This window comes from Bombyx mori, chromosome 16, assembly GCF_030269925.1.
Source record: "Bombyx mori chromosome 16, ASM3026992v2".
Taxonomy (NCBI): domain Eukaryota; kingdom Metazoa; phylum Arthropoda; class Insecta; order Lepidoptera; family Bombycidae; genus Bombyx; species Bombyx mori.
In genome coordinates, this window is record NC_085122.1 from 5722938 (window position 1) to 5749683 (window position 26746).

At 35.4% G+C, this 26746-nt stretch overlaps 4 protein-coding genes across 9 annotated transcripts; 2 read left to right on the forward strand and 2 right to left on the reverse strand.

Moving 5' to 3' along the window:
* Positions 1–672: 672 nt before the first annotated feature.
* Positions 673–7910, forward strand: CPH31 (cuticular protein hypothetical 31). The gene is made up of 2 exons (NM_001126257.2): positions 673–821; positions 6861–7910. Exons 1-2 carry the CDS (start codon positions 810–812, stop codon positions 7608–7610), a joined length of 762 nt encoding a protein of 253 aa, NP_001119729.1. The 5' UTR covers positions 673–809; the 3' UTR covers positions 7611–7910.
* Positions 7463–26672, reverse strand: LOC101738806 (mediator of RNA polymerase II transcription subunit 31). 6 transcript variants are annotated; one of them, XM_062672986.1, is made up of 5 exons: positions 26029–26355; positions 25863–25952; positions 25311–25480; positions 24135–24306; positions 7463–10110 (listed from the first exon to the last, which is right to left on the reverse strand). In XM_062672986.1, exons 1-4 carry the CDS (start codon positions 26042–26044, stop codon positions 24160–24162), a joined length of 423 nt encoding a protein of 140 aa, XP_062528970.1. In that variant the 5' UTR covers positions 26045–26355; the 3' UTR covers positions 7463–10110; positions 24135–24159. The 6 variants fall into 6 exon arrangements, with proteins under 6 accessions (XP_062528970.1, XP_037872455.1, XP_062528969.1 ...); XM_038016527.2 differs by lacking the exon at positions 7463–10110 and adding an exon at positions 21872–22119; XM_062672985.1 differs by lacking the exon at positions 7463–10110 and adding an exon at positions 21941–22096.
* On the reverse strand, positions 8409–9237 carry LOC101740420 (uncharacterized). Its single transcript, XM_004929017.1, has 2 exons — positions 9004–9237; positions 8409–8627 (listed from the first exon to the last, which is right to left on the reverse strand). Exons 1-2 carry the CDS (start codon positions 9235–9237, stop codon positions 8409–8411), a joined length of 453 nt encoding a protein of 150 aa, XP_004929074.1.
* Positions 11022–21820, forward strand: LOC101740294 (pickpocket protein 28). The gene is made up of 13 exons (XM_062673166.1): positions 11022–11084; positions 13027–13169; positions 13943–14149; positions 14465–14585; positions 14966–15114; positions 15491–15603; positions 16096–16184; positions 17010–17194; positions 18246–18331; positions 18404–18478; positions 19068–19209; positions 20346–20437; positions 21613–21820. The coding sequence occupies exons 1-13, from the start codon at positions 11022–11024 to the stop codon at positions 21741–21743; spliced, it is 1596 nt and encodes a 531-aa protein (XP_062529150.1). The 3' UTR covers positions 21744–21820.
* Positions 26673–26746: the final 74 nt, after the last annotated feature.

Sequence of the window (26746 nt, forward strand, 5' to 3'; positions counted from 1 at the left end):
CCGTCCGACCTTCAGCACCTACTAACTAATGGTAGGTGCTGACAGTTAAGTAGGAAAATACTGGCAATTATACCAGTACAGATAAATTATGGAATATCAAACCAGAGCCTAAATACTAGAAGGTGCTTGAGAGGTCGAGGTTTAAATGTTTTCATGTTTTAAATATTATAATTATTTTTTATAATCCACACGCTGTATCCATTTCATATTGAACCTACCGCGAGAATAATTCTACTATAACGGAACTGTAGTAGTTTAGAATTATTAGAAATAATTTTATGAACGATCTAATTCAGATTTTATGTATACAATTAAAATTAAATATTTAGGAACCTAAGCTGCTGCTGGTGCTGATCTGTTGTAAACCAATTTTTCAGAAATCGCGATTTGCTGAACCTGAATATTATATTAAAACGATAATCACTAATCTAATACAGCTTCGATAAGCTAAAAAAATTTCTTTTAAACATTCACAGTAATTCCACTATCCGTCAAGATCAAGCTCGGATAACAGACGGCCGAATCCACAACCGTTTGCCATTGAAATGCGTATGATATTCGCGTATTATCAATGGCACATTACAATACTTTCACGCGCTACCAGACTCGTGGAGCTACACCCCCTCTGCGGCCACGCCGAAGTATATAAACCGGCAGCCGCCCTCATTTCATACAGACGCAAGTTGCACCTCGACATAGCGATTCCTGGAAGAGCCTAGTCTTCCAGCAGCGCTATCAACCGACAAAAACAAACACTATCTTTATCTTTCTTTCACTCTTTCACTTCTGTGCTTCATTTCATTACGAAAATGAAATCCATGGTGAGTACTATTTCTATCTTTGACCAAAAAAAAAAAAAAGCTTTCTTCTATCTTCTAAAAATAAAAAAAAACTTATAACAAAACAACATAGCCGCTTGCTAATGATTAATGTACAAATAATTCTGTCCGACACAACACCTACGGTAATGAAATGTTTCAATAATATTGATTGATGATTGAAACTTCGTTCGAATAAGAGAACGAACACAATGCTACATCTAGATAACAGTCTAAAACGCACTTCGTTTTCAAATATATTACTCAATATCCGATTTGTTGAACGCCGCAGGACACTTGACCTCCGTACACCGTGTAATATAACAAATTTAAATCAATACACTGTCAAGGACAACTCTATTGAAATCGTTTAATGAAAATTTAAAACAAAGAAATTTTGATCTCTATTCAACTTTATTAAAAAAAAAACGAATAACCGAAATATTGGCGTTTTTTAAATTCACTAGAAGGCCCGCAGTAGTCGAAATTCGACTATAATTAATTGGAATTGTAAGTTTGTACACTATTATGATTGTTTTTTATACTTCTATAATTACAAATTTCACCAAGGCTACACTATAAAAAAATATTAATAAAGACAAACAATAATTAATCTATTCTCAATTTGACCACAGACGTCAAGAACAAAAATTTGACTTAAATAGTATGCATGCGTGTGTGCGTCAAATACATGGTATGTGGTGTGTGTAATGTTTTCTTTATTGATTTAATGTACCTTTTATGCATTATTTAAAAAAAATATTATCATTTTGCACTTCTTCTCTATATTCTCTATAAGTGTGGAAAATTTCATACTCCTCCGTCCGCGCAATTTTCGTAAAAAGGGTTACAAAGTTTTTGCTTCGCGTAATAATATATATAATATAAGTGTTCTACCCCGTAAGATGGAGCAACATCAATGTCATAAATATTATATTTTCGAAATAAAAATAAAATACAATTATTAAACGAGCCGCTATGCTACGTCCGGAGCTAGAGCAGCAATTTGAAGCAATTATCTAATTAATTAACTCAGCCCGTGAACAAATATAATTTAATTGTTTCAAACGAAATAATAATCGGACACGCGCAATACCACATATTTTTATTTTACTTTCTAAATTTTTGTAAACTCAAATAAAACGTAGATTATGAATATTTAACGCTATTTGAAATTTAATTATGTCTGATGCATAAAATCAGTCAAAATCTAGCCAAAGTCTAATGTCTTGATTCAGTTTTTTTTTTAATTCAACCGCTTTTATAATTCATCAGGTATAATTATTTCCAAATACGTCTATGTAGTAAATTTTAAAAGTTAGACATTGAAACATTCCAAATTTTCGTAAGTACAATAAATATAAAAGCACGCAGTATTTCTAAACGTTCGCACGTATCAATGATCTCGTGTTTACGTAAATTCCATGAGCAAAGTCACGTGCACGACTGTGTGGACTTGGGTACTTCGTAATATTGTTGTTGCCACATCCTTTACAAAACTATTACTTTAAGTGTTTAAGAATACGAATTTTCATAAAACGCAACATAATATGTAAAATTCAATATGAAGAGTAATTGAAAAAATATTTTTTCTTTCTTAAGACAACTTCATAAAAGATACCTTTAATAAATAAAACAAGCACGCAAAAAAAAACAGAAAAAAATGGATATGTAAAAACACGAAGGCTATGATAAATAAATCGTACCAATTTTGTGTCAATGTCACTAAAATTGCTCAGTCATCTCGGTTTCAGTCGTGGAAAATCGCAAAGAATATACACAAAGATCTACCATATCTACTAGAAAGTAATTCAAATCAGGATTTTCTCTATCCGTATTTCTAATCTACAAAAGGTATATCTTTAATAACGTAACTTTATTAATTAACATCACTACTTTAAAGTTTCATATCGCCAGATCTATGTTCAAATAGGTAAAGAAAAAAATGGTTTACTTTCCCCTCTGTTTTTCTTTTTTTCAAGCTTTAGTATCATCAATAAAATAGTTTTAGAAACTATTGATTTGCTACTTTTTTACAAAGGTGACCTTAAGAAATGGGAAATAAGATACACAAGGGTCTAAAGACTAGGAAATAAGTGATTGCAATAAAATTAAAAACTCTTTTCCCACCCTCCAACATAAAGCACAATAACAGTAAAAAAAAAATGCAAAATAAAATGACTCTTAAATCTTTAGGTATCAGCTTCTGTGGTCGAAATTCAACCACTAAGCAAGTACTACTTGAATATGTGAGAGTTTTGTGCCCTTTAAAATCACATTTACAATGAATTAAATCTGCGAACACGTCTGCCTTGTCAACTGTGATTGATGTTGTAAATGAAAATGTAAAGTTCGATACGATTTATTTACATTGAGTGCTCCATTTTCGATTCGCGGCTATTGTATTCGATCGATAATAAAAAATAAAAACAGTCTTAACAGAATACCGATTCGATGATAAATGATTTTTTTTTTTTTTTAAATTACGCTCAAGCAACGCAAATACTTTTTGGGTGTGTCATAATTCATTTTAAAATGTCAGTAGACACAATTTTTCATTGACATTTTTGTATAATTTGCAGCGAATTACAGTGTAAAATAATTATTGATCTGTATTATTAAGAACGAAAACATTGATTTATATTAAAGACCACATAAAATAAAAGTCATCATAAGGCTTTGTCTTAATTATGCCGAGTGTCGTGTGCCTTTTTCTTTCTCATCGCAGGCTATTCATAATTCGTGAAACGTTCGCGTATAATATTCAAGGTGAAGTTGCCATCTAGCTTAACATAGCATCGTTCATGCTCCATTTAAGCTGACAATGTCAACCGCATTTCCACCTCTTCACTTACCTCGGTTATTGCATTTCATTTCAATTTTAAGCTACCGTTCTCAGTGCTGCATTGTTCTTTAATTCATATAGAAGAGGTGATTAAATTTTAATCGACGGAACTGGTACTCTTATGGATAATGGTGGCTTATGGACATCAGGATTATCTGGGATCAGTTAAGCGGCAGCCTGACGCTAAGGAATATCTCATCACGTATCGTTTCGGAAAAAATCCGAAATAAGTGCTTATTCTAGAATTCGATGGCACGAAACAAAAATGGTGTCTTGAAACACGCTGAATGAACGCAGTGATTCAATATTGTAGGGTTGAACTCTGGTTCAGTAGTTGGTATATTAGCAAAGAAAAGATTATTTTTTTTATTGCTTAGATTGTTGGACGTGCTCACAGCCCACCTGGTGTTGAGTGGTTACAAGAGCCCATAGACATCTACGACGTAAATGCACCACCCACCTTGAGATATAAGTTCTAAGGTCTCAAGTATAGTTACAGCGGCTGCCCCACCCTTCAAACCGAAACGTATTACTGCTTCACGGCAGAAATAGATTGGGTGGTGGTACCTACCCACGCGGACTCACAACAGGTCCTACCACCAGTAAAAAAATGGCGGTATCACATCCAAAAAAACCTTTCTCATTGAATTTGCGGTATGCGAGATCAAAATTGCCAACAAAGCAAATTCCGAAAAGTCTTATTCTGCACTTCACATGGATATCTTTTGGATTATGTGTTATTAAGAATGAAAACGAAAGTTTAGATGAAATCCATTGCAAATTCACACTTTGAAGTGTGCGATTTATTGCATGTATCATTCCATCAGAAACCGGAGAATATCGGGTCGATAGATAATGTTAAAAAACCATTCATTCCAACCATTAATTCTATAAATATCCTCGCACGTGTTCATCGGTGGAAGGCTCGGACGACGCGATACTGTTGTATACAACTTATTATAGGTGGTCATACCTGATAATTGTCCTCGCCACTCACCAGGGCTTTTTGTCTGCATTCCGTTGCGGACCGATTTAGAAGGGCATGCCCACGCGCCTTCAATACTTAATCGAAATTCTAATTATTTTGTATATTATTCAATCGCAACTTCCGATAATATTTTTTTTTTCTACAAATTTTTTTTTTTTCTGCAGCATAAGTATTTCCTAATGTAATAAAAAAAACGGATGTTTATGTACTGTACACTTAGACGTGAAAAATTTGTCTCAAAAGAAGACTTTACAAGCACTGAAATGAAATAATTATCTATTACATAAATATTTAGATATCATTTAATTCAGTGGAATGTTGAAAACCAACATAAACACATTTATTACTTGCCCATTCATTGTGCTAGTTGGTCTCAATTAGATCATTTCTGACTTGGATTGCATCAGCTTTATTTATATTAACCGAATGTTTTCAGAAGGTCAAATAATAAACTTAAACTAAAATAATAATGGCTTTTAACTAAAAGCGAAAAGTACATAAAAACAGTTATTTAAATTCAACGTGCGTTTTTTATCCTGCCTAATGGTTGGTAGCCTACGAGGCTATTCCAAATACGCGCGGACAAGTCAACCTGTGATTTTATATTATATATGAGCTTTAATACGTCATAAGTATAAAAGACTTACAAATATCGATGCATCGAATATTATTATATACTAAGCCTACTATTCAATGCATTTTTTGCAAGAATTGCGCTGACCTACCATTTATTTTTATTGATGTTCTTTGATAAAGCAGTAAAAACCCATATTTTCAAGTCTTTATTATCTGTACTAAATTTACTGAGCACCTTCCATTAACATTTGTACAAATATATCTAAAGGGTTAATGAAAATATTAAAAGCCTTAAGCGGGATTGACAAGCGAGGGTAACTGGTCTGAATATGTCGCGAGCAGGTCCGGAAGGTTTGCTTCCTGCTCACCGACCTTCGGGTGGCCTTCAGACCTTGACGCCATTCACTTACTGCTCTAAATACTTTTATAATTAAACGAGAACGAAACTAGAGCTTAGAAAAACTAAGCCGTTTTGTTGCGGGCGTGCTTATTTCTAGTTTACATGTTAAAACGCTTCGGTTATTAGATGTACCGTAGTCACTCCTAAATGAAGACTGCCGAGATTCAATTCACATCTGTCAATCATTACATCGATTTCTTTATGAACGAAAACTTTTAAATCAACAACCAATCAATAACCGTATATTAACTTAACTAAACAATTAGATTTATAATTAAATCGAGTATACAGAGACCAGGAATCATTAATTTACACTCAATTTTACCGCAAATTGCTTATTGTACATTTTACTTTCGCATCAAAATTAACTTTCGATTGTTATATACGACTTTAAAATTGATTCGCCAACTCTTCTTTTTAGCTCCATAATTGAAATGTTCAAATTGGATTATATACCTAATAATACATAGTACGAAAGAAAAATTTAAATGCAAGAAAACATTAACATCAGCATAGCGCATAACCATTGAATAACTTACCCATATATTTTATAAGTGGTGTCAAAACACTAGATTACAATTGTCCGATTATGACAACCCGCCCACAACACCTTATTACCTTACTTGTAGTTGTGCCATTTCGTATGACAATAACAAGGAGATTGCCACAAAACCAGAACAAGATACTGAAATTTAATATAATTTCCCACGTTGCTAGGTGACCTTTTGTATTTTGATCTCTTAATTATCCACTAATACGCGTCATACATCTTTACATAATGAGCATCAGATTAAATCTGCAAAATTACAAAAAGTAAAAACTGTAACCCCTGATTAATCTCACGGCAGTAATTAAATTAGCACTTTGTTTTCATTAACTCAGATTTCATGATTCCATAATCTCGGTCTGTATTCTTCAGTATTCTCGCGGAAACGAATTTAATTTGCAGGATTATGTTACAACAGCGTTTACCTTACATTTACTCTTACCGTACCGTTGACATCATTATTACTCGTTTTATTTTTTTCCTGTATAACACCTGCGATCAGTCGCCAGGACTACAATTAGGCGAGTTGCAAGAGGTTATAGTTTGGAGGGGCAGAGCCAATGCTCCGTCTCGCCTTGGTAGGGTAGCACGTCGGCTCTCTTGAGTCTTCTTATCGGATTTGGCTGCAGGAGCAAACCGGAACATCATTAATAATCTCAAATACTAAACCAATATCTCTTTTTCAGATCGTAGTAGCTTGTTTGGCGTTGGCGTGCGGCGCACACGCGTCCGGTTGGGCCGGCCCACCCGCCAACATTGCTCTGTCTCAAGATGGACGCAATATTCTGGACACACCCGAAGTCGCACAGGCTCGTGCCGCACACATTTCCGCTCTTCAGCAGGCTTCGAAAAATAACCCCAACCCAAATGACGACGGATCATACGACCCTAGATGGGACAATGAAGAGTACTGGCAACAAGCTGAGGGTAAATGGAACGGTGCTCCCGCTCCTGCCTGGAACGCTGCCCCCGCCCCCTCATGGAACGGTGCCCATGCTGCTGCTCCTTCATGGAACGCTGCCCCAGCTCATTCCTGGAATGCTGCCGGATCTGCTCCCGCCCCCGTAGCCGAAACTCCAGAAGTAGCACAAGCCCGTGCCGCTCACTTGGCCGCTCTATCTGCCGCTAAGTCCGCTGCTCCTGCCCAACAACAATGGAACGCCCCAGCTCACCAGGACTGGAATGCCCCCGCCCACCAGGACTGGAACGCTCCCGCTCACCAGGACTGGAATGCTCCCGCTCACCAATCATGGAACGGAGCTCCCTCCTGGCAATCCGGTGCCCCCGCTCACCAGCCCGCTAACATCAGACTAGCCAACGATGGTTCCGGCATCCTCGACACACCTGAGGTCGCCGCCGCGCGTGCTGCTCATTTGGCCGCCCACGCGCAAGCCGCTCACTCTGCCCCAGCTCACGCCCCTCAGCAACACTGGTGAATTAATTCGCCTCTTCTTCCCTTTCCGAGCTCCCCAAAGTGAGCCGGCTCGTAACTAGCGGTCTGTAAGCCGTGAACGTGTTACGCTCAAGGATCACGTGGAGGTGTCTTCTTTCCTTCGATCTCTTATTGACTTTTAGTTTCAAAGTGCTAGTGCGTCAGTCTTTTTTTTTTACATATTCTGTGGCTTTTTGATACTTTTATAAAACTACTTCCTACTCTATGAACTTTTGTACATATTTAAAATATAGATTTGTATGTATGCGTAATTAACGAATCAAATTATACGGAATGGAAAATGCATAGTTATTTTAATCACAACTACAAAACTACCTCGTCCTCGACAAATCGCCGAAGGAATGGTCATTAAAAATTGAAAAATGTTAAATTTAGATCGTCAAACTTATTTTTTTATTTGTTAGTTTTAAAAATCACACTGAGTTAGTTCTAAATGATGATAAAGTTATCGTCACTTAGAATTCCTATTCCTTCCTGTTGTAATTATTTCATCGTGTGTTCTGTATAAAGTTTAGAATCGAACTTTAACTTTAATTCTATAGATAGATATATTAGGTCCTTACATATGAAATTAGCGTTTTGTACGGGAGGAATATAAAGTCTTTTTTTTTACAATACATTTAAATAATCAAAGTATGCACCGTTGTTATCTATGCACTTTTGCCATCTCATAGGTAGTTCCTTTATCCCTTTATTAAAAAAACCATGGGGACGAGAATCAATAATATCCTTGAAGGCGGTTTGGACTGCCCTGCCGTATCGGAGTTGAATTTTTTTCCTTTCAAGATGTGTTCCAAATTCCGGAAAAATGGTAATCTGCTGGTACAAGGTCCGGGGAGTACGGTGGATGCCACAGACATTCCAATTGTAGCTCATCTAACTTAGTGATTGTTTTTTGTGCAGTGTGTGGTCTTGCGTTGTCGTGAAGCAGCAGTGGCTTAGAGCGATTGACCAATCTCGGTTGTTTAGCAGCTAGCTCTTCCTTCATGGTTTGCAGTTGCTGACAATAAATATCTGCCGTAATCGTTTGGCCAGATTTTAGAAAGCTGCAGTGAACGATAACGGCCCTAGTCCACCAAACACTCACAAGTAACTTTTTCTGAGTCGATTTTCGTTTAGGGCAGGATTTAGCTGGTACTCCAGGGTCCAGCCATTGCGACGAGCGCTTCCGACTATCGTACAGTATACACTTTTCATCACAAGTAATGATTCGATTTAAAATCCCTTCATTATTGTGTCGGTTGAGCAAATTATCACAGGAGTCGAGGCATGTTTGCAAGTTCGATTCACTCAATTCATGAGGTAGGTACCCATCGTTCAAGTTTTTTTACTCTCCCGATTTGCTTCAAGTGGATTACTACAGTTTCATCACTTACCACGAAGCTTGCAGCTATCTCTGAAGCGCTTTGTGATGGATCCGCTTCCATGATAGCCTTTAATTCTTCATTTTCCAATTTGGTCTCCAGCCGTCCACGGGATTGGATCTGAAGGTCGACATTTCTAGAACGAAAACGTTGAAACCAAAAGCGTATGTACCGTGATTCCTTTTGCGACACCAGCGTCGTACACACCATTAATCCTTCGAGCTGATTCTTCAGCACTGGTGCCATGGTAGAACACGTACTGCTCGTGGAAAAAACAAATGAATGACTGTTTTCAAAACTCAAATGTACCAGCTAAATGAATTTATAAATTTGAATTTGGAATTCTTAACCAAAGAGAAGTTAATTCAGATCAAAGTGGTCAGTACGACAAAACGCTAATTTCATAATAAATAAGTACCTAATATAACAAATTATCTTTACTTTGAAAACATAGGTGTAAGCAGTGCACAATGTAGTGCAAGTAGTAACTGATAGTGAGAGAATTCAAATCATCAACTTATTTATTTAACGGCCGTCTGGTGTAGTGGTAAGTGACATGGTCACTACACAAGGGGGTCGCGGGTTCGAATCCCGCCAAGGGAAGATAAATGTATGATAAATATAAATGTCTTTTCCAGGGTTATGGATGTATATTAAATATATGTATGTGTATAATAAAAATCTTACATTTATTTCCGTTATCTGGTACCTGTAACACAAGTTCTTTACGAACTTATCACGGGACCAGCTAACGTGGCGTGATTGTTAGTAAATATTTATTTATTTATTGTATTTATTAATAACAATTTGCTTAACCGCTCATACATCTATGTAGGTTAAGTTAAATACGATAGATATATTTTATAAACGTAGATACATAGTTTTATTAAGCAAATTATTACGTCAAACTACGTCATAACGAACTAAACATTTCGTAAAACAAAATATGAAACGCAAAGAGGTCGTTAGCAATTACTTTTTACATTGTAGGTGCATGTTCCAATGTAATTAATTACTTATCTAGAGTTAAAACAATTACAAATTTAAATTTCATATGAAACTAATTACAAAACAGGATCATGCCGTGTACATAGCGTGACTTTCATGCATTGAAAAGATCTGTAAAGATAATTTACGAATTGAGTCGACTATTATCAAAGCCGGCAATCTGACTTTTGGACAATGATTGGTAAATCAGAAAAACGAATTATTGACTTTGTATTCCATCGGCAGTCACAAAACTCTTCGGAACGACATCTTAGATAAATAACAGGTTAACTATTAACCTTTATTTAATGCAGGTTTTGAACCGTATTCTTTGAAAGAGACGATTATATTCAAATCAATCTGTATTGACATATCAATAATTTTTTTTTGTCCAAATGCACAGATTGCCACCTTTGATAATAGACGACTCAATTATAAGTATTATTTTGCCGCAGCCGCAGTAACTACATACGGTAGACAACGGCTTGGCTCTGCCCGTGGCATTTCTGACGTCCATGGGTATGGTAACCACTCATGATCAGGTGGGCCCTAAGCTCGTCTGCCTACCTAGGCAATGAAAAAATAATACGACAAAACACATTTAATTTTGTTAACCGACTTCAAAAAAGGAGGAGGTTCTCACTTCGAATCTGTTTTTTATACAAAGTAATCGGAGTGCTATTGAAATACCACAATCATTTTAAACTTTATTCGTTGATTTAAAACCACAAAAAGCATTAATTTACTTGATTGTAAACGAGTAATCACTCGTACAAGACACAAGGAGAAATAACTACGCTGTGTATATAATTTTCCCTTCAAAGACCCTAACTGGATAGAACACAAGGTCGATCTATAACAACGATAGCGGTAATCAAACAATTGGTTGACTTTGTTGAATTATGTTACGATTGAATATCGAAATTATTCAATTCGACACACAGTTAACAGTCAGTCAAAACAGTCTCGACCATTCATCACAACTGCACGACCAAGTACCAGGTTTACCTTTAAATTGAATATTATAATATTGGGTTTAAAACATGACGACACATCTTAACGGCCCAAATAACATTCGTCCGAAGAAAATAAGCAATATAAGGAAGGTAAATATTCGAAAACCAGAAAACGTTAATTCTTCAACTATGTAACTATATAAAGACGAAAAAATATTTAGTCTAAAATTGTTATATAATCAATTAATTGTTCTATGTCAACTAACAATTCGAGGCCTTACCATTTTATTTCGAAATCCTACATAATATATTTACACGTAACATGACATTGTGTTCAAGAAAGCTAACTGTTAGCCATGCATTGACATTGTTAAAGCCATAGATATCACATGCGGTTGAGCTGCTTGTTCATTTCCTTATTTCAATTCAACATTTTAAAATGTAAAAGTAAAGTAAGTTGTTCAGAATTTACAGCTAGCTATTTAAAGCTACAAATTGAAAAAAGAGAAAATTTCTAAAAAAAAGCTGTCCATTTTTGCCGCCCACCAGTATCTAAGGCGTTCGAGTGTGGAGGATGGGACGGCTGTTAAACTATACATTTAAAGCTTCAACTTCATATTTCATTGTGAATGGCGCCATTTACATTCTGAAATCCATGGACTCAACGCATTGAGCATTACTGGTGCGAAGCAGCCATTTGCATTCTGCTTGTGAAGACAGGATAGGTTTTCCACCACGGCTGCGAACTAGTCTCACTAGAGTGTGACTGCATTCACATGTGTTCTCAATGAATTCCAGTAACCTCTTAACGAAAAATTATCCATAAACTGTCTTCTAAGCTTATAAAATAACAAATAAATATTTGCATATACAGTCAAAACTGTTTACTGCGACATCGTTTAATACAACATGCCGGTTATAATAACCAAAAACAAAGGTCCCGGCTGAATGCCATATGACCGCCTTATTAAAAATATTGCTTTCTACGACATTGGTAATAACGACATACCTCATAAAACGACCACATTTAACTATATTTCGGAAAATTAGATCTGTTAGAACGACCGGCTAAGATGTATTGTAAACAATTTGAATACGTATCCACATTTGTCTTCAATGGCTATTAAAATCAGGAAAGAAAACAATAGGATTCAGTTTTCTAATTCTTAGAAACAAAACACGTGCATGCGGTAGAGTCAAAGCCCGCTTCTTCATATCTCTTCAGTTAGTATGTTACTTATCTATACACAAGACGCACCAAAACTTTGTGGAGTTATTCGTGAAACTTTCAAAATGTCGCAAAGAAAAAGAAAACAAATTAATATTGAAGAAAAATCGCGTATTATGTAAATATATTTTTCCAATAATTCCCTATCGATTTGTTTGTACTTGCGCGATACACATTAAACATCACCGGTTGTTACGTCTATCGGTTTTTACGACTGAATATGAGCAGTCCCTTCGATGTCGTTATAACAGATTTTGACTGTATTATCATTAAAATTGAGCATTGCGTTACAAAATAATAATAAAAAACAGAATTACTGGACTACACAAGGTGTTCAAGATCAGCCATGGTACGTCTGGGACCGAAGACTTCCCATAACGGGGAGCCATAGTAAAGTAAGCTTCCTAACACAAGATAGGGCGTAGGGTGTAAGTCTGCGCGTTTTTTTTTAATTTCTTATTGCTTAGATGGGTGGAAGAGCTCACGGCCAACCTGGTGTTTAGTGGTTACCGGGAAAGGCGCGCGCGCATTGCACGGCGTCAGCCACGCAAGAGCTACCCCGCAAAACCGACTACCGACTAAACCCCATCGAGCACCACCACTCCGACTCCACGAAACCCACGGTACCGTACAGTGTGCGCCGAAGGCAACACCATGTGGCCTGTGAGACCGTCCACCCATCTAAGAAAAAAATATTGAAAAAAAACAAATAAAGACTACTCTTGAATACCGCGTGAATAACAAATTGGCAGAGTCGCAGTAGCCATCCAGCCTAAACAAATTAAACATCTATACTTCAATCTAAATGACCAAAATTCAACAGTCAAATTCTAACTGATTTATCTGCATTCTTTCCGAATACAGGCAAGAGCCCCACAATCAAAGAACCAAAGTTTAGATGACGAAGAACCTCTGTCTTTTGCGAGTGACATAAGGCAATATCTACAATGTTCCACGTTGCACGGTCTTCGGTATATTGCCGAGAAGAAACTGACTTGGTTCGAAAGGTAAATAATGTAATAGTAGCTGTAAGATATCTTTCATATTATCGAGCGTAAATTATCTACTAAACAGCGAAGGAAAATGTCTAACAAGCAACACAAGGAAGGATCTTGTATTCAGAACAAACATTCAAGTTTATAAGTGAAAGCATGTAACAAATTTTATTAAGTGAATAAATAATACACTTTAAATAAAAATACATGTGCTTATTGATCGAAATTCGACGATATACACAGTACTACTGTCTGACAGTACCCCATAAGTACAGTGAACAACATTGAAATTAATAATTTTAAATAGACATACTTTAACAAAAACCGAATTCGAATAAAGAAAAAAATATATATTCCAAAACAAATTAATACACACTAAAAACGATAATCATCGACATCGGTTGACGTGATATTGATATATTCATATATTTGTCTCGCACGTACTTAATAGAAATTTAAGACTTATGTGTTTTTCTCACGGATACTATTATCAGAACTGGCCTTAATGGAACCACATGGGAAGCGTCAGCTTTCTAATAAAAAAGAATCATCAAAATCGATGCACCCAGTCAAAAGTTATGAGGTAACAAACATAAAAAAAAAAACATACAATCGAATTGAGAACCACCTCCTTTTTTGAAGTCGGTTAAAAACATCATCACAATAAAAAGCAAGGGACTGGTATATTTGACATTGCCCATCGTCATGATGGGTAGTGTCCGCTTTTCAACCAACATATTGCTAACATTAATAAAAGACAAAAAATACGCATATTTACGTTACAGGTTCTTCTGGCTGGCAGCTTTTAGCTCCTCCTTAATTTGCGCTGGATTCTTTATTCTAAACGTGTATTCGAAATGGCGGATGTCGCCAATGATAGTGAGCATCAATCCTGAAAATATGCCTTTGCATGGCTTGCCTTTCCCAGCTATAACCATTTGCAATGTTAATCAAGCAAAGAAATCTATCGCCGAAGGATACCAAAAATACGGGTGAATTCACTAATTTATCTACAAAAATATTATAATGGATCTTTTATTTATATGTATGCAAAAACATCACGATTTCCTATCGTTAAGTTTAATACCTATCATTCAGTCTGCCCCGAATTTTGCTCTGGCAGACTTTTTTTAAAATAAATATAGGTATAGTATTTTCCGTGTTTAACAATTTTATAAAATATTTATCGATTCGAAAACATGGTGTTTTCCTTGTTATTACTCAGCAAAATTGAACCTAAAAGTAGTGTTGTTTAATCACATCGATATATTACCACATATCGATGTTTAATCATATTAAACTTTTAGAAATTCAATCGATAAGAAGTTACTGCAGAGCGTGTGTACGACCCGCGGTGACATCGAATTATTTGAAGATGATATTGCTGGAAGTGCAGACTGGGACTACACTCGATCATTTCTCATCAATGTTCGTACTATCAAATATATTATTTACATTGTAATGGCCGCAATTAGATAATATTTGTATAAATACAATCTCATGCACACACTAGTTTAATTTTATGTTTTTCTTTCTTTTTTTTTTATTGCCTTTGTAGGCAGACGAGCGTACGGCCCACCTGATGGTAAGTGGTTACCGTCGCCCATGGACTTCAGCAATGCCAGGAGCAGAGCCAAGCCGCTGCCTACTGCGTGTGTATGTGTTTAAATTAGATAAAATGGGACTAATGTTTAAACATTGACTTTTAATTTCCTGAGATTTCGATTTATTTGAAATCTCAAAGTTCGTCTTCATGAAAATTACGTCATTATCTTGGTATGTTTCGCCATTGGTTTATTCATTTACAGGTCACCCAGCCTTGCCAAGAAATGTTGGCTTTATGCAACTGGGATTCTGAAAAGATGAACTGTCAGGATCTGTTCAATGCACAACTCACTGACGAAGGACTCTGCTGCACATTTAACGTCGTACACCGAAAAATGATGTTTCGAAATCCGTATAGAAACATTTTTTCAAATTAATTGCTTTCGAAGTTGATTCTCGTATGATAATAACTAAAAATAATATATTTATATTATTTTATAATGATATATTTATAAAATAATATATTAGCGGTAGGCAGCGGCTTGGCTCTACCCCTGGCATTGCTGAAGTCCATGGGCAACGGTAACCACTCACCATCAGGTGGGCTGTATGCTCGTCTGCCTACAAGGGCAATAAAAAAAAAAAAAAAATTTAAGCTCTTGGCTAACTTGGATACCTTCTATTAAATCTTTGTGCAATAGATCATCAAAAATTGTGCAATATTATACATATATGTAATATTATATGTGCAATATAAACCAATTTAGTACCATTGTTTTCTTTTACAGAAGATCGTTGAACGATTTAAATTTGACTTTTCCGTTGCCAGCTGTAGATTGGACACCGGAGAGTGGGTATCCTGCAGACTCACCAATGAATGGATTTCCTTGGAGACCTAGAGGTACCACAGTATTTAACTAAATGTGTTTTTTGGGAGTTTAACGACAAAGGATTGATCTTCCACCGAGCGGGTGAAATTGCTCGCTAGAACAACGGTCCAGATGTTGTTATTCGGAACTTGTATATATCTAAGCTAATCTTGAAAATGTCGATTGTGTGGAAGATGTCGATTCAAGAATCTTTCAAATATCTAGTGATGTTGGTACAAAATAATACCGAGACATGTACCTACAAGATTTTTATAAATCTTGAAAATGATGGAATAGTGGACCCCTAAGTAGTTTTGATTTGAATCAATGGTATTAACAGAAAATCATTGGTATGAATCAAGACAGCGGTGCATTTTCTAGAATTAACGATATTAGTCACTTACTGTCTAATGGGCTATCAGCTCTTTTGACTTCAATAGCAATGGCGAATCTCAATTCAATTCATTCAATTTAATGGCAAATCAAATTAAAATGCACATTACTTTAAGTATCTCATTTTATAGGTACAGGAACCCATCATGGTCTAACCTTAGTTTTAGACGCAAATTTAGCCGAATATTTTTGTGCTTCTACAAAAAGCATAGGATTTAAGGTGCGTCTAAATATAGTTTGTATTAAACACTTAAAAAAAATTATTAAAATTTTCATCTAAAATTAACCTTGAACACAGGGTATAATCTTAATAAAAAAATTTAATACTTAGATGGGTGGACGAGCTCACAGCCCACCTGGTGTTAAGTGGTTACTGGAGCCCATAGACATCCACAACGTAAAATGCGCCACCCACCTTGAGATATAAGTTCTAAGGTCTCAAGTATAGTTACAACGGCTGCCCCACCCTTCAAACCGAAACACATTACTGCTTCACGGCAGAAAGAGGCAGGGTGGTGGTACACACCCGCGCAGACTCGCAAGAGGTACTGCCACCAGTAACTATATTTAATCATTGTTATTTGAATCGATATATTTATTTATTTATTTATTACACTTCATGTAAAATTTACATTGGCGGACTTAATGCCTAAGGCATTCTCTACCAGTCAACCAAAGGTAGTGCAGAGTAAATAGTGGTAGGTGCAATGAAATTTATATTAGGTTACGAATACATACAAAAAAAGTATATCTACATATATACAAAATCACATATACATATACATACATACATATATACACACATACATACATATAATAGTTTATACAGTATTAAAAGGAACATATTAATAAATTTCCTTAACAAATAACTTCATCTTATAAGTATAAGTTCTTATACTTATTAATCAAACTCAACTTTGTCCAGAAAAATCGGTAGATAACAAAGAGCAAGCAAAACAAAACCGTATAGATACAGAACATTGTAAATGAAAATGAAAAATATGACTATGTCGCTTTTACGAACAAAAAAAAATTTTTTTTCCAGATCCTCCTCCACAACCCTACTGAAACACCAAAATTACGAAATCTAGGCGAAATTTACGGGCCCGGAATAGAAGCAAGAGTTGCGATAAAGCCAAGGATACTAGATGCAAATCCCTCTCTGCAAACTATCGATATCCAAAAGAGATTATGCCTATTCTCCAGCGAAAAAGAATTGGCTTTCTTTAGGTACGTAATGAATTCTTTAAATCAAAATTTGATTGTTTAGACACGTCAATAAACAGTAGCTTAAGACGATTAACGTACCACCATTAAATGGCATCACGCTACATTTTAATGACTAAAGAAACCAAGGCAAAAGTATCTCGCTACGTGTGCCGCAAACACATGAGAGAAGTAAAAAAAAAAACTAGTCGGATCATAAGTGTTTGATTATATACGGTAGCCTTTTTATTTATAACGAGTTAGTTTTATTGCTATTCAACAAAGTATTGTTCCAAATCAACCACAAGCAGCTTATTTCACTGCCAAACCAAAACAATAAGTAACGCAATATGTTTGACACGGGTATTATTTTGGTCACAAGGACTCCAGGTATCATAGTTAGGGTCACTAACCACCAGTGCCGCGAGGCGATTCGACCTTTACATAAAATGGAAGTCGAAAATCGTAAAATACTTCTAAAATATTGTAATGAATACTAACTTTGAAAGGATCATTAAAAAATTGAAACCTAAGACATAATCTTCAATATTTTTAAGTAATAAGGTCGTTAATTTAATAACGATTACATATCTTTACAGCCTATTTCTTTATATCAATAGTAACGACTACAGTCAAAGCTTAAAAATATATTTACGCAACTTCTTGCTAAAACTACATGCCTGTTTTAATTAAGAATTTATAGGAGTAAAAACTGATTTAATATAATATTAAAACAAAAGCCATAAGAAACACATTCATTCTTTTTATATGTGTGTGTATTTTTTTTATTGCTTACATGGGTGGACGAGCTCTCGGCCCACCTTGTGTTAAGTTGTTACCGGAGCCCATAGACATCTACAACGTAAACGCCGCCACCCACAAACGCGGTGACGCTTCGTGTGATTATTGTCAATTTTATAAGAAAAATATATATTGCTTGAAAATACTCAGGCGCGACCTATAGTATATTAAAGATACTATGATAGAAACCTTCTTGGAGTGCTACAGCCTCTACCAAAATCTCTTGGGTATAAAGTTGAGTTTCTGGTCATGAAATTTAATTTATGCTCCCTAGAACTTACACGATTAAGAACTGCGAAATGGAGTGTGAAGCCCGAGCTTTACTCGACGTATGCAACTGTGTACATTATTATATGCCCAGTAAGTGTTATTTCGGAAATAATATTAATTCACAGTTAAGATATACTTATCTGAGTTGAATTGAATTTTCAGAAAACAAATCAACGCGTATCTGCGGCAAAGTCGATGCTAAATGCTACAATAACATGAGCATCGTAATGCCTGAAGGTTTGAAATTTCACTTTTAACTTTCACAGTGTTGTCGAAACAATCCTCAATTTGTTTTTATTTATTTTTTAGCCCAATGAGTTTCTCGCCGGATCTTCTCAGTGGGTCGCGTTGGGTAGATTCTGCGAAGCACGGCACTAGCTAGGGTTCGTGTTAGCAACGTCATCAGGTTTGAGCTCCGTGAGCTCACCTACTACTAGTTAAGGCGACGCTGATATAGCCTCTCAAGGCTATCAGCTTAGGTAGGAAAAAAAACAGATTAGATGGTTGGACAAGCTCACAGCCCACCTGGTGTTAAGTGGTTACTGGAGCCCATAAACATCTACGACGTAAATGAGCCACCCACCTTGAGTTATCAGTTCTAAGGTCTCAAGTTTAGTTACAGCGGCTGCTCCACCTTTCAAACCGAAACGCATTACTGCTTTACGGCAGAAATAGGCAAGGTGGTGGTACCTACCCGCGCGGACTCACAAGAGGTCCTACCACCAGATAAAATAAATTAGCGTTTAAAGTTCTTACATCTTTAAAATAACTAGAATTATATTTCATCTATTGTATGTATGTTGGTTTTTAAAACAATGTTTGCCAGGTCGCGAAGTAGAATGTGAAGAATGTCTGCAGGCGTGTACAGAAATCGCTTACGTTGAACGCGTTAGTTCGGCTCCCCTCAGAAACTTCCTTGTTGAAGAGATAGCGACGAACGCCGGAAATAAAAGCGCTGAATATTTCACGTAAATAAATTTAACAAATATATATTTTCAACTATAATATATAGAGGTAAACCTTCATTATCATTCTTGTAATTCATGCTAATTTTCGTTCAAGATTTCCTAATAACAAAGCCATTTTAATACGCTATCAGCTTGACCTGTATCATCTTTCTATATATGTATGTATTGAAATATTTCAACGTGACTATCGCCAATTTCAAGATAAGAGTGCTCATGGTAACCAATGTAATAACTAACATTGTTGTCATGGATGTCAAATTCGATTAAGACGAAAATTGGCACACGCGTCATCAACACAATAATCTTATTGCGCCTAATATCCTGATCAACTTCACCAAGATCGAAAAGTGATTATTTTCAAAAAAACAAGAAGTCGTCGTGGCCTAAAGGATAAGACGTCTGGTGCTTTCATAATTATGTTGCGATGCACCGTTGTTCGAATCCCGCCGGCAAGTACCAATTTTTCTAATGAAATACGTACTTAACAAATGATCACGACTGACGTCCACGGTGAAGGAATTACATCGTGTAATAAAAATCAAACCGGCAATAGTACATTGCGCACCAAGGGAGAAAAGTAGGACATTTCCTCCCGCGTGTAAAATTGCATTGGTTGCAAACACGCGGGATGAGATGTCCTACTTTTTTCCCGCGATGCACATACTATTTTTTCTCCTACCAGGCGGAAAGTTCGTGGAGTACCGAGCCGGGGTCCAGGGGCGAAGCCCCGGTGGGGTCCAGGGGCGAAGCCCTGGCAGGGGGTAGGGGGAATACTCATAAAAAAACAATTTAACTGTTTTTTTTAATAAACTACTACTAATTGAATAAGAACTGTCTGATGAACTCATCTTTGTTTAATACTTCACTATTAAATTTTATTGCCTTTTGTTTATTTCACTTTTACACTAAACACAGTATTGAAAACTACCCGAGCACAACAATGGCGGAGAATTTTAGGTGCGTGAGAGCAGCCGTAGTAGACACTAACGCGCATGCGCACTTGTCAGTACCCAGGGAGGAAAAGTTACACTTTCTTCCCTGTACACCGGGAGGGAAACCGAACTTTCGGCGTAGGTAGGAGAAAAAAAATATTTCAATTATTCCATCTTAAAACAAAACTTATTTTACGATTTCAGTGAAAACATGCTGGTAGTGCACTTTTTCTTTGAAGACAACACCTTCTTGAGGTTCACAAAGGGTGAAATATTTGGACTAACAGAATTTTTATGTAAGAAACAATTCCCTTCCCAAAACATCACCTAAGAATAAAATTCACATTCATGATTCTCTAAATAACCTAATACTTTTATAAGATCCGTGGATTAAATTACAGAATAGAAAAAAATTTGGCATGTCCTTATCAAATGACAAAAATTCTAGTTGTGTCTAGAATATCGATTACTTTTTAATTCACTACCCCGTCCTAATAAATACTAATAGTTAGTAGCACACTTAATATTTAGAACAAATACATATGACAGTATACACTATGCACAATATTTTGTTATAATTAGTGTGTAGATCCAAGTTTGCAGTCGTCAAAAAAGACTAACTATATCGAGGGGTGAAAAGTTGTTTGGTTTAGACCAGTGATTCTCAACCACCGTTCCGCGGCACTTTTGTGTGCCGCCAAATTTCAAAAGTGTGCCGCCAAATTTTGCGAATATATAATAATGTTAATATTATTAAATTATATCATTTTAAAAGAAAAATATATTAAACATGAATATAATATATATTTAAATCCACAAAAAAAATTTATAGTATATTGTAGTTTATTTCGTATATTAAAATTTTTTGATAAACTATTTATGCCGTGTGTTGTAGTAAGTAAATAATTTATATCTTTTTTTTTGTGTGCCGCCAAATTTTGAAATCGTTAAATATGTGCCGCAACAAAAAAAAAGGTTGAGAATCACTGGTTTAGACTAAAGGTGCGTTTTATTTGTTATGACATGTCCTTCTACAAACGAAGCTTGTGAAGAGTATTAAGCGGCAGACAGCGGCTTGGCTCTGCCCCTGGCATTACTGAAGTCCATGGGCGACGCTAACCACTCACCATCAGGTGGGCCGTATGGTCGTCTGCCTACAAGGGCAATAAAAAATATAAAAATATTAGTATCAACAATTCGATGTTTTTAATTGAATTTGAATTTTGTTTACCCCATTCAAATAGATGCAAAAGATTTTTGTGATATATTTGTACCAAAAATTCAAAACAGATTTTCACAGATCTGCAAAAATGCAAAAAGTAGCCTTACACCCCTCAATATCATAAACTTAAATCTGAACTGTATAAATTATAAATATGTTGATTTAAAGTATTCAATAAAATAGAACTCAACTCAACAATAGCTTTAAGTTAAGTTGATACAACGTATTTGCTTCAAATAATGCTTTCAGCGAACACGGGTGGCCTTCTAGGATTGTGTATGGGCTTCAGTATTATGAGTGCCGTAGAACTCATATACTACCTCACTCTCCGAGCGCTGTGCATGGCAAGACGACGTCCAAAGCATCCTTTCACTAATTAAAATTATTTCTTATGTTTAATTTTTATGTGTCACGAAAATTATTTTAGAAATATATGGATGTGCATTGTGTCGATAAACTAATGATTTTATTCATTCCTATGTCTATGCTAAAAAAAACTCGACAGACAAAATTTTATAATTACTCGTATTTTCAAAATATCCTTGTTGATGCAAAAGATACAAATGATAAAGCCCTATTGTTTATGTATATAATTATAATTCCTTGCCATATAGTCGACTCTTCTATCTACAATCTGTATGTGGATAAATGATAATCTATCACTTCTTGAGGCAAAAATAGCCGTCTGGCCGTCAGAAGATTAGCGGCGTGTTGCGAAGCTTGCCACCGACACCTGAAGTGATGACCACGACCACTCTGTCAAGAGTGATAACGACAAAGAAGAAAAAAGGCCGTTTACCTTATAACATTACATGCAATAAAAAATAATAATATATTTCGAATTAATATAATTAAAAAACCGATCTGAAAAATACATAAATTTATTTCGTCTTTTCTTAACCTCAAAACTTAAACTACATAATTCAGTCTAGCTAGGCACACATTTAACTGCATATCTATCTGTATAGTAATCGGCAAACTTCTTGAGCAAATGACCTTGACTGCGCAGAACCGAATTTTAGATCACTTTGGTGGTGAGGGTGAGGCGCGACGGCAGGGGAAATCGTATCGAGCGCGTTATTGGTAGATCAGTCGAACCTTGCGTCCCGCACCGCGCCCTCATTCCGCTTGCTCCCAAAAGTACGCTTGCGTACAGTGGAAAGTCTATCGTTATTAATCGTTAAGTTATTTGTTATAATTGCTTGTGGACTTTGTTGCCATTGCTATTTGTTGAGTGTTTGTTGATTTTTTATAAAACATACACTATGCCGTGACAAACTGGTGTAGTACTTAAGTACAAATTTTCTACCCTTTCTTATAAAAGAAAGGGTAGAAAATTTGTGTACGACGTATATTGCTTCATTATAAAACAGGGGAAGAATGATATGGAAAAATTAAAACAGACTTCGGAAGCAACAAAAACATCAGTGAGTACTGTTAGGTGCATTATTAACGAAGCTAAAGGCTCTGGCTTGCTCGCCGTGTTGCGGACTCCGGGTAAGAAAAGATCAGGGAAGAAGAAAGTTACCGGAATGGATAGTTTCGTTCAATGTGTAATAAAAAGATGTAATCATAATAACTACATAACAAGCAGCGAAACTCCGTACCGTCGAAAGGCTTCGAAACATTTAAAGAAGATTTAAATTTTAATGGCTCGGAATGAAGCTTACGACGAATTATGAAAGAGCTAGGCTTCAGATGGAAAAAAAGAACAGAAAATAATCGGAAGCTGGTAAATGAAAAAAGTAACATTCGATTACTACGAATCGAATATCTTCAAAAAATAATTAATTATAGACAAAAAAGAAGACCGAATCGACCGAGTTGTAAACTACGCCGATGAGCCCTATGTCGACTCATCACGATGATAGCGACTCGGGTGATGAAAACAGTGATGATGATGATGGTCAAGATTATGATAACGGAAAAAAAATTACAAATACCAGCTTCGCTTCAACTGAACCAAGACCTGGCAACAGCTCTAGTTTTGACTTAATAGAAGGAATATCTATTTTACCCCAAGATTAAATTATTACAATTATTAACCTATATGTTTTGTTAATGTTCTAATAAATATATAAATAAATACATATGTTCATTTTAATAATTTAATAGCATTATGACGCAGAGTAAGTAATGTTTTTGCACGTGAGTGTACCATGCGCAAACTTACCCCCACTACGTCAACAAATGCTCAAGAAGTTTGCCGGTTATTATACAAAGGATTTGTTTATGTTCAATCAAATAAAATTCGTTTTGAAAAACGTTCAGTGCCCATTTCAAGTAATTAAATATATTTTTTATGAGTAAGACTACGTATATTTTACTACTACACAGAACAAATATTTTAATATCAGCCAAATTATTTTTATAACATAACAAAGAGGTTTCATTAACACCCATTTAGATAATTTAGAGGGAGATCTTTGTCCCCCGGTGGGACATCCTACTAGAGGACATGCCCAATATTTTTTTAACATTATTATACACTACTATCTGTACCCGTCCGCTTCACTGGGCATTTAAAATTAACATTATTATTTCTCACCCCCACAAAGATTCACATCATTAACGCCCCCGCAACTGGTGTAGGGAGTCCAACACTCATATAATTAGCCTATCCATTATGTACATGTATTTTCTACATGGATAACAAGTTCAAGTCAATCGGATGCATGGTTCAGTAGTTATAACGGAACATCCATAAAAACCACTGTAGATTTATTTATTAAGTATAGATTTATAAAAAGTTTATTTTATTTTCCACTCACTTCTAAAACAACAATCATGAACATCCTAAGTTTGTTGTCTTGGTGGACCTTGTTGTGGCGGTGCGGGCGGCGCAGGAAGCGCCGGTGCGTCCGGCGGTTGTAACGTGCGTGTACGCCGACGAGTATAATGTTGCCATAGCAATATTGCTTGATCGTCCATGAATTTGCAAACCTTAAGGAAAATATTAATCATTCATTAATGAAGATATTTTGAACAGTACCTATCCATCAGAGTGATCTAAACACAGGCTTTATTTAAAAATTGTAATACATACAAATTATACTGCTATCGGATAAAATTAAAAGCGGTATTTGGTCAAGGGCCAGTTTGGCACAGTCATAAATTTTATATTTGGTAGAGTACAAGAATAAAGCACAGCTACTAATGAGGTGGTAAATAAAAGCCAATAAATTATAATAATATGACTTTTGCAGTAACTTGTACGTGGTCATTAACAATTACCAAATTTATATTCTTACATTCAAACTAGCTCAATTTCATTTGCATATTTTTTTTACTGTTGATTTGTAAGTCAAGCTCTGTTTTGGTTTTAAGCCCATAAACATCATACTGTGAAACCTATAAATCATAAAACTATATCAGAAAAAAAAAAGGCCAAGTAGTGTTAAGTTGTTACCTGAGCCCATAGACATGTACAAAGTAAATGCCTAAACAAAAAAAAATACAATGGCTGCCCCACCCATCAAACCGAAACACATTACTACTTCACTGTAGAAATAGGCAGGGTAGAGGTACCTACCCCTGCGGACTCACAAGACATCCTACAACCAGTAACTACACAAATTATAATTTCGCAAGTTTGATTCTTTTACTAGATGGTGTTATTCCTTAACTGTGGAAGTCAATAGTGAACATTTGTTTAGTATGTATCTCATTATAATAATTGGAACCTGCCTGCAGGATCTGAACACCTTTGTATCGCTTGATATGAATGCGTCAGGTCAGCCTGAGCGATAAGCCTTCAGGCCACAACAAACCTTCATATAAACACTACTTCAAAAACTGGACCAAGGTGGTCACGACCCTCAGCAATGAGGAAACGACAGAGAAGAAGAAGAAGAATGTTTATCAGCGGACTTAAAACCTATGGCATTATCTACCGCTCAAGCAAAGATTATATGGAAAATAATTTAGTAGGTGCAATTTGTACTCACTTGTGCCGATACACATTCTCTTCTAAATGCTTCATGTTGTAATAACTCCAAAAAATGCAAACACATGGGATACTTCAAATATCTAGCATATTCTGGCTCTCTCCAATATTGCAAATATTTAAGATAGTTTACAAAAGTTTGTTCTTTAAGATAACCTCGCTGTGCCAAAACTGTAAATAGACAGAGTTGACATAATTGACATCCATTACACATAACATTTAAAAACACTGGGCAGAAAAACATTTAATCACAAAATAGACGATTAGAAACTAAGTCACAATAACAAAATCATTAAACCGGTATGAAAAATACCTAACAATTTATTACTTATTTCCCTCTTGTGATGATTTGATGACCAACTTGATAGCTTCAGATCAGTCATCACATTAAGTTATCATTATAAGTTTCCATAAGTGTATGTATGCAGTGAGCAGCATTAGCCTGCATAAGTTCAAGTGGCAACATTTACATTATGATGTCTATGTACTCTAGTAATCATTGTATACCAGGTGAGTGTGAAGTCTAACAACAAAAACCAAAAAGGCAACTTACAGTGAATGTAATTTGGATTTGCTAAGCACTGCACAAATTCAAGTTCCACTTGAAATCTTATTCGATTCTGCTCTTCAGTTTCTGGCATTACTGCAATTAAATTAAAGATTATTAATTTATCATGAAATAACAAACTGTTAAATAAAATTATTTCATTCTTTCTTACCTTTTCCAGCCATCATTTTGAACCCGAAATATATGCAGCTGGAGTATTTAAATTATTCAAAATTAAACAAGTTGGTCAGTGGTGTACGTCTCAACAAATCTATGACCAAAATAATAACATATTTTCAGGTTACACAAGACAGTTCATTTTATCCTTATATAAATATGTGATATTTAAGATTTTATCATTACTAAAATGTTACACAGTACTTAGTAAGCTCTTAAAATTTTTAAATTAATTAAATCACATAAATAAATTTGTGTATATATTTTTTTCCGAGTCCTACACAACGTAACACAACTACACAATACTACATAGATTATACACTTAATATACATAGATTATACACTTAATATATACGAGCAATACTACACTACACATTAAGTTAGTCTATGACTATGATCATCATCCTACTTAGGCTTAATATTTGGCCTAAAGGTACTATACCTAAACTTTTTGGCGGGAACGCGATGAGTGAAGTTGTGTGATTTGTTTTATTTTGTCTATTTAATGTTTCTTCAAGTTTAAATGGGTTCCTCCAAAAAGTCCACTGAACAAACCACAGTAAATGATCACCATTTTACTGAGATTATATTTCATCCCATATTATCTCATTCCATTTAATTTCATCCCAGTTGATTAATTTCTCAAATTAATCATCTTCATTTCATTTCACTCCATATTATAATTTTTCATAAAAATAAGAATATAAATTAAA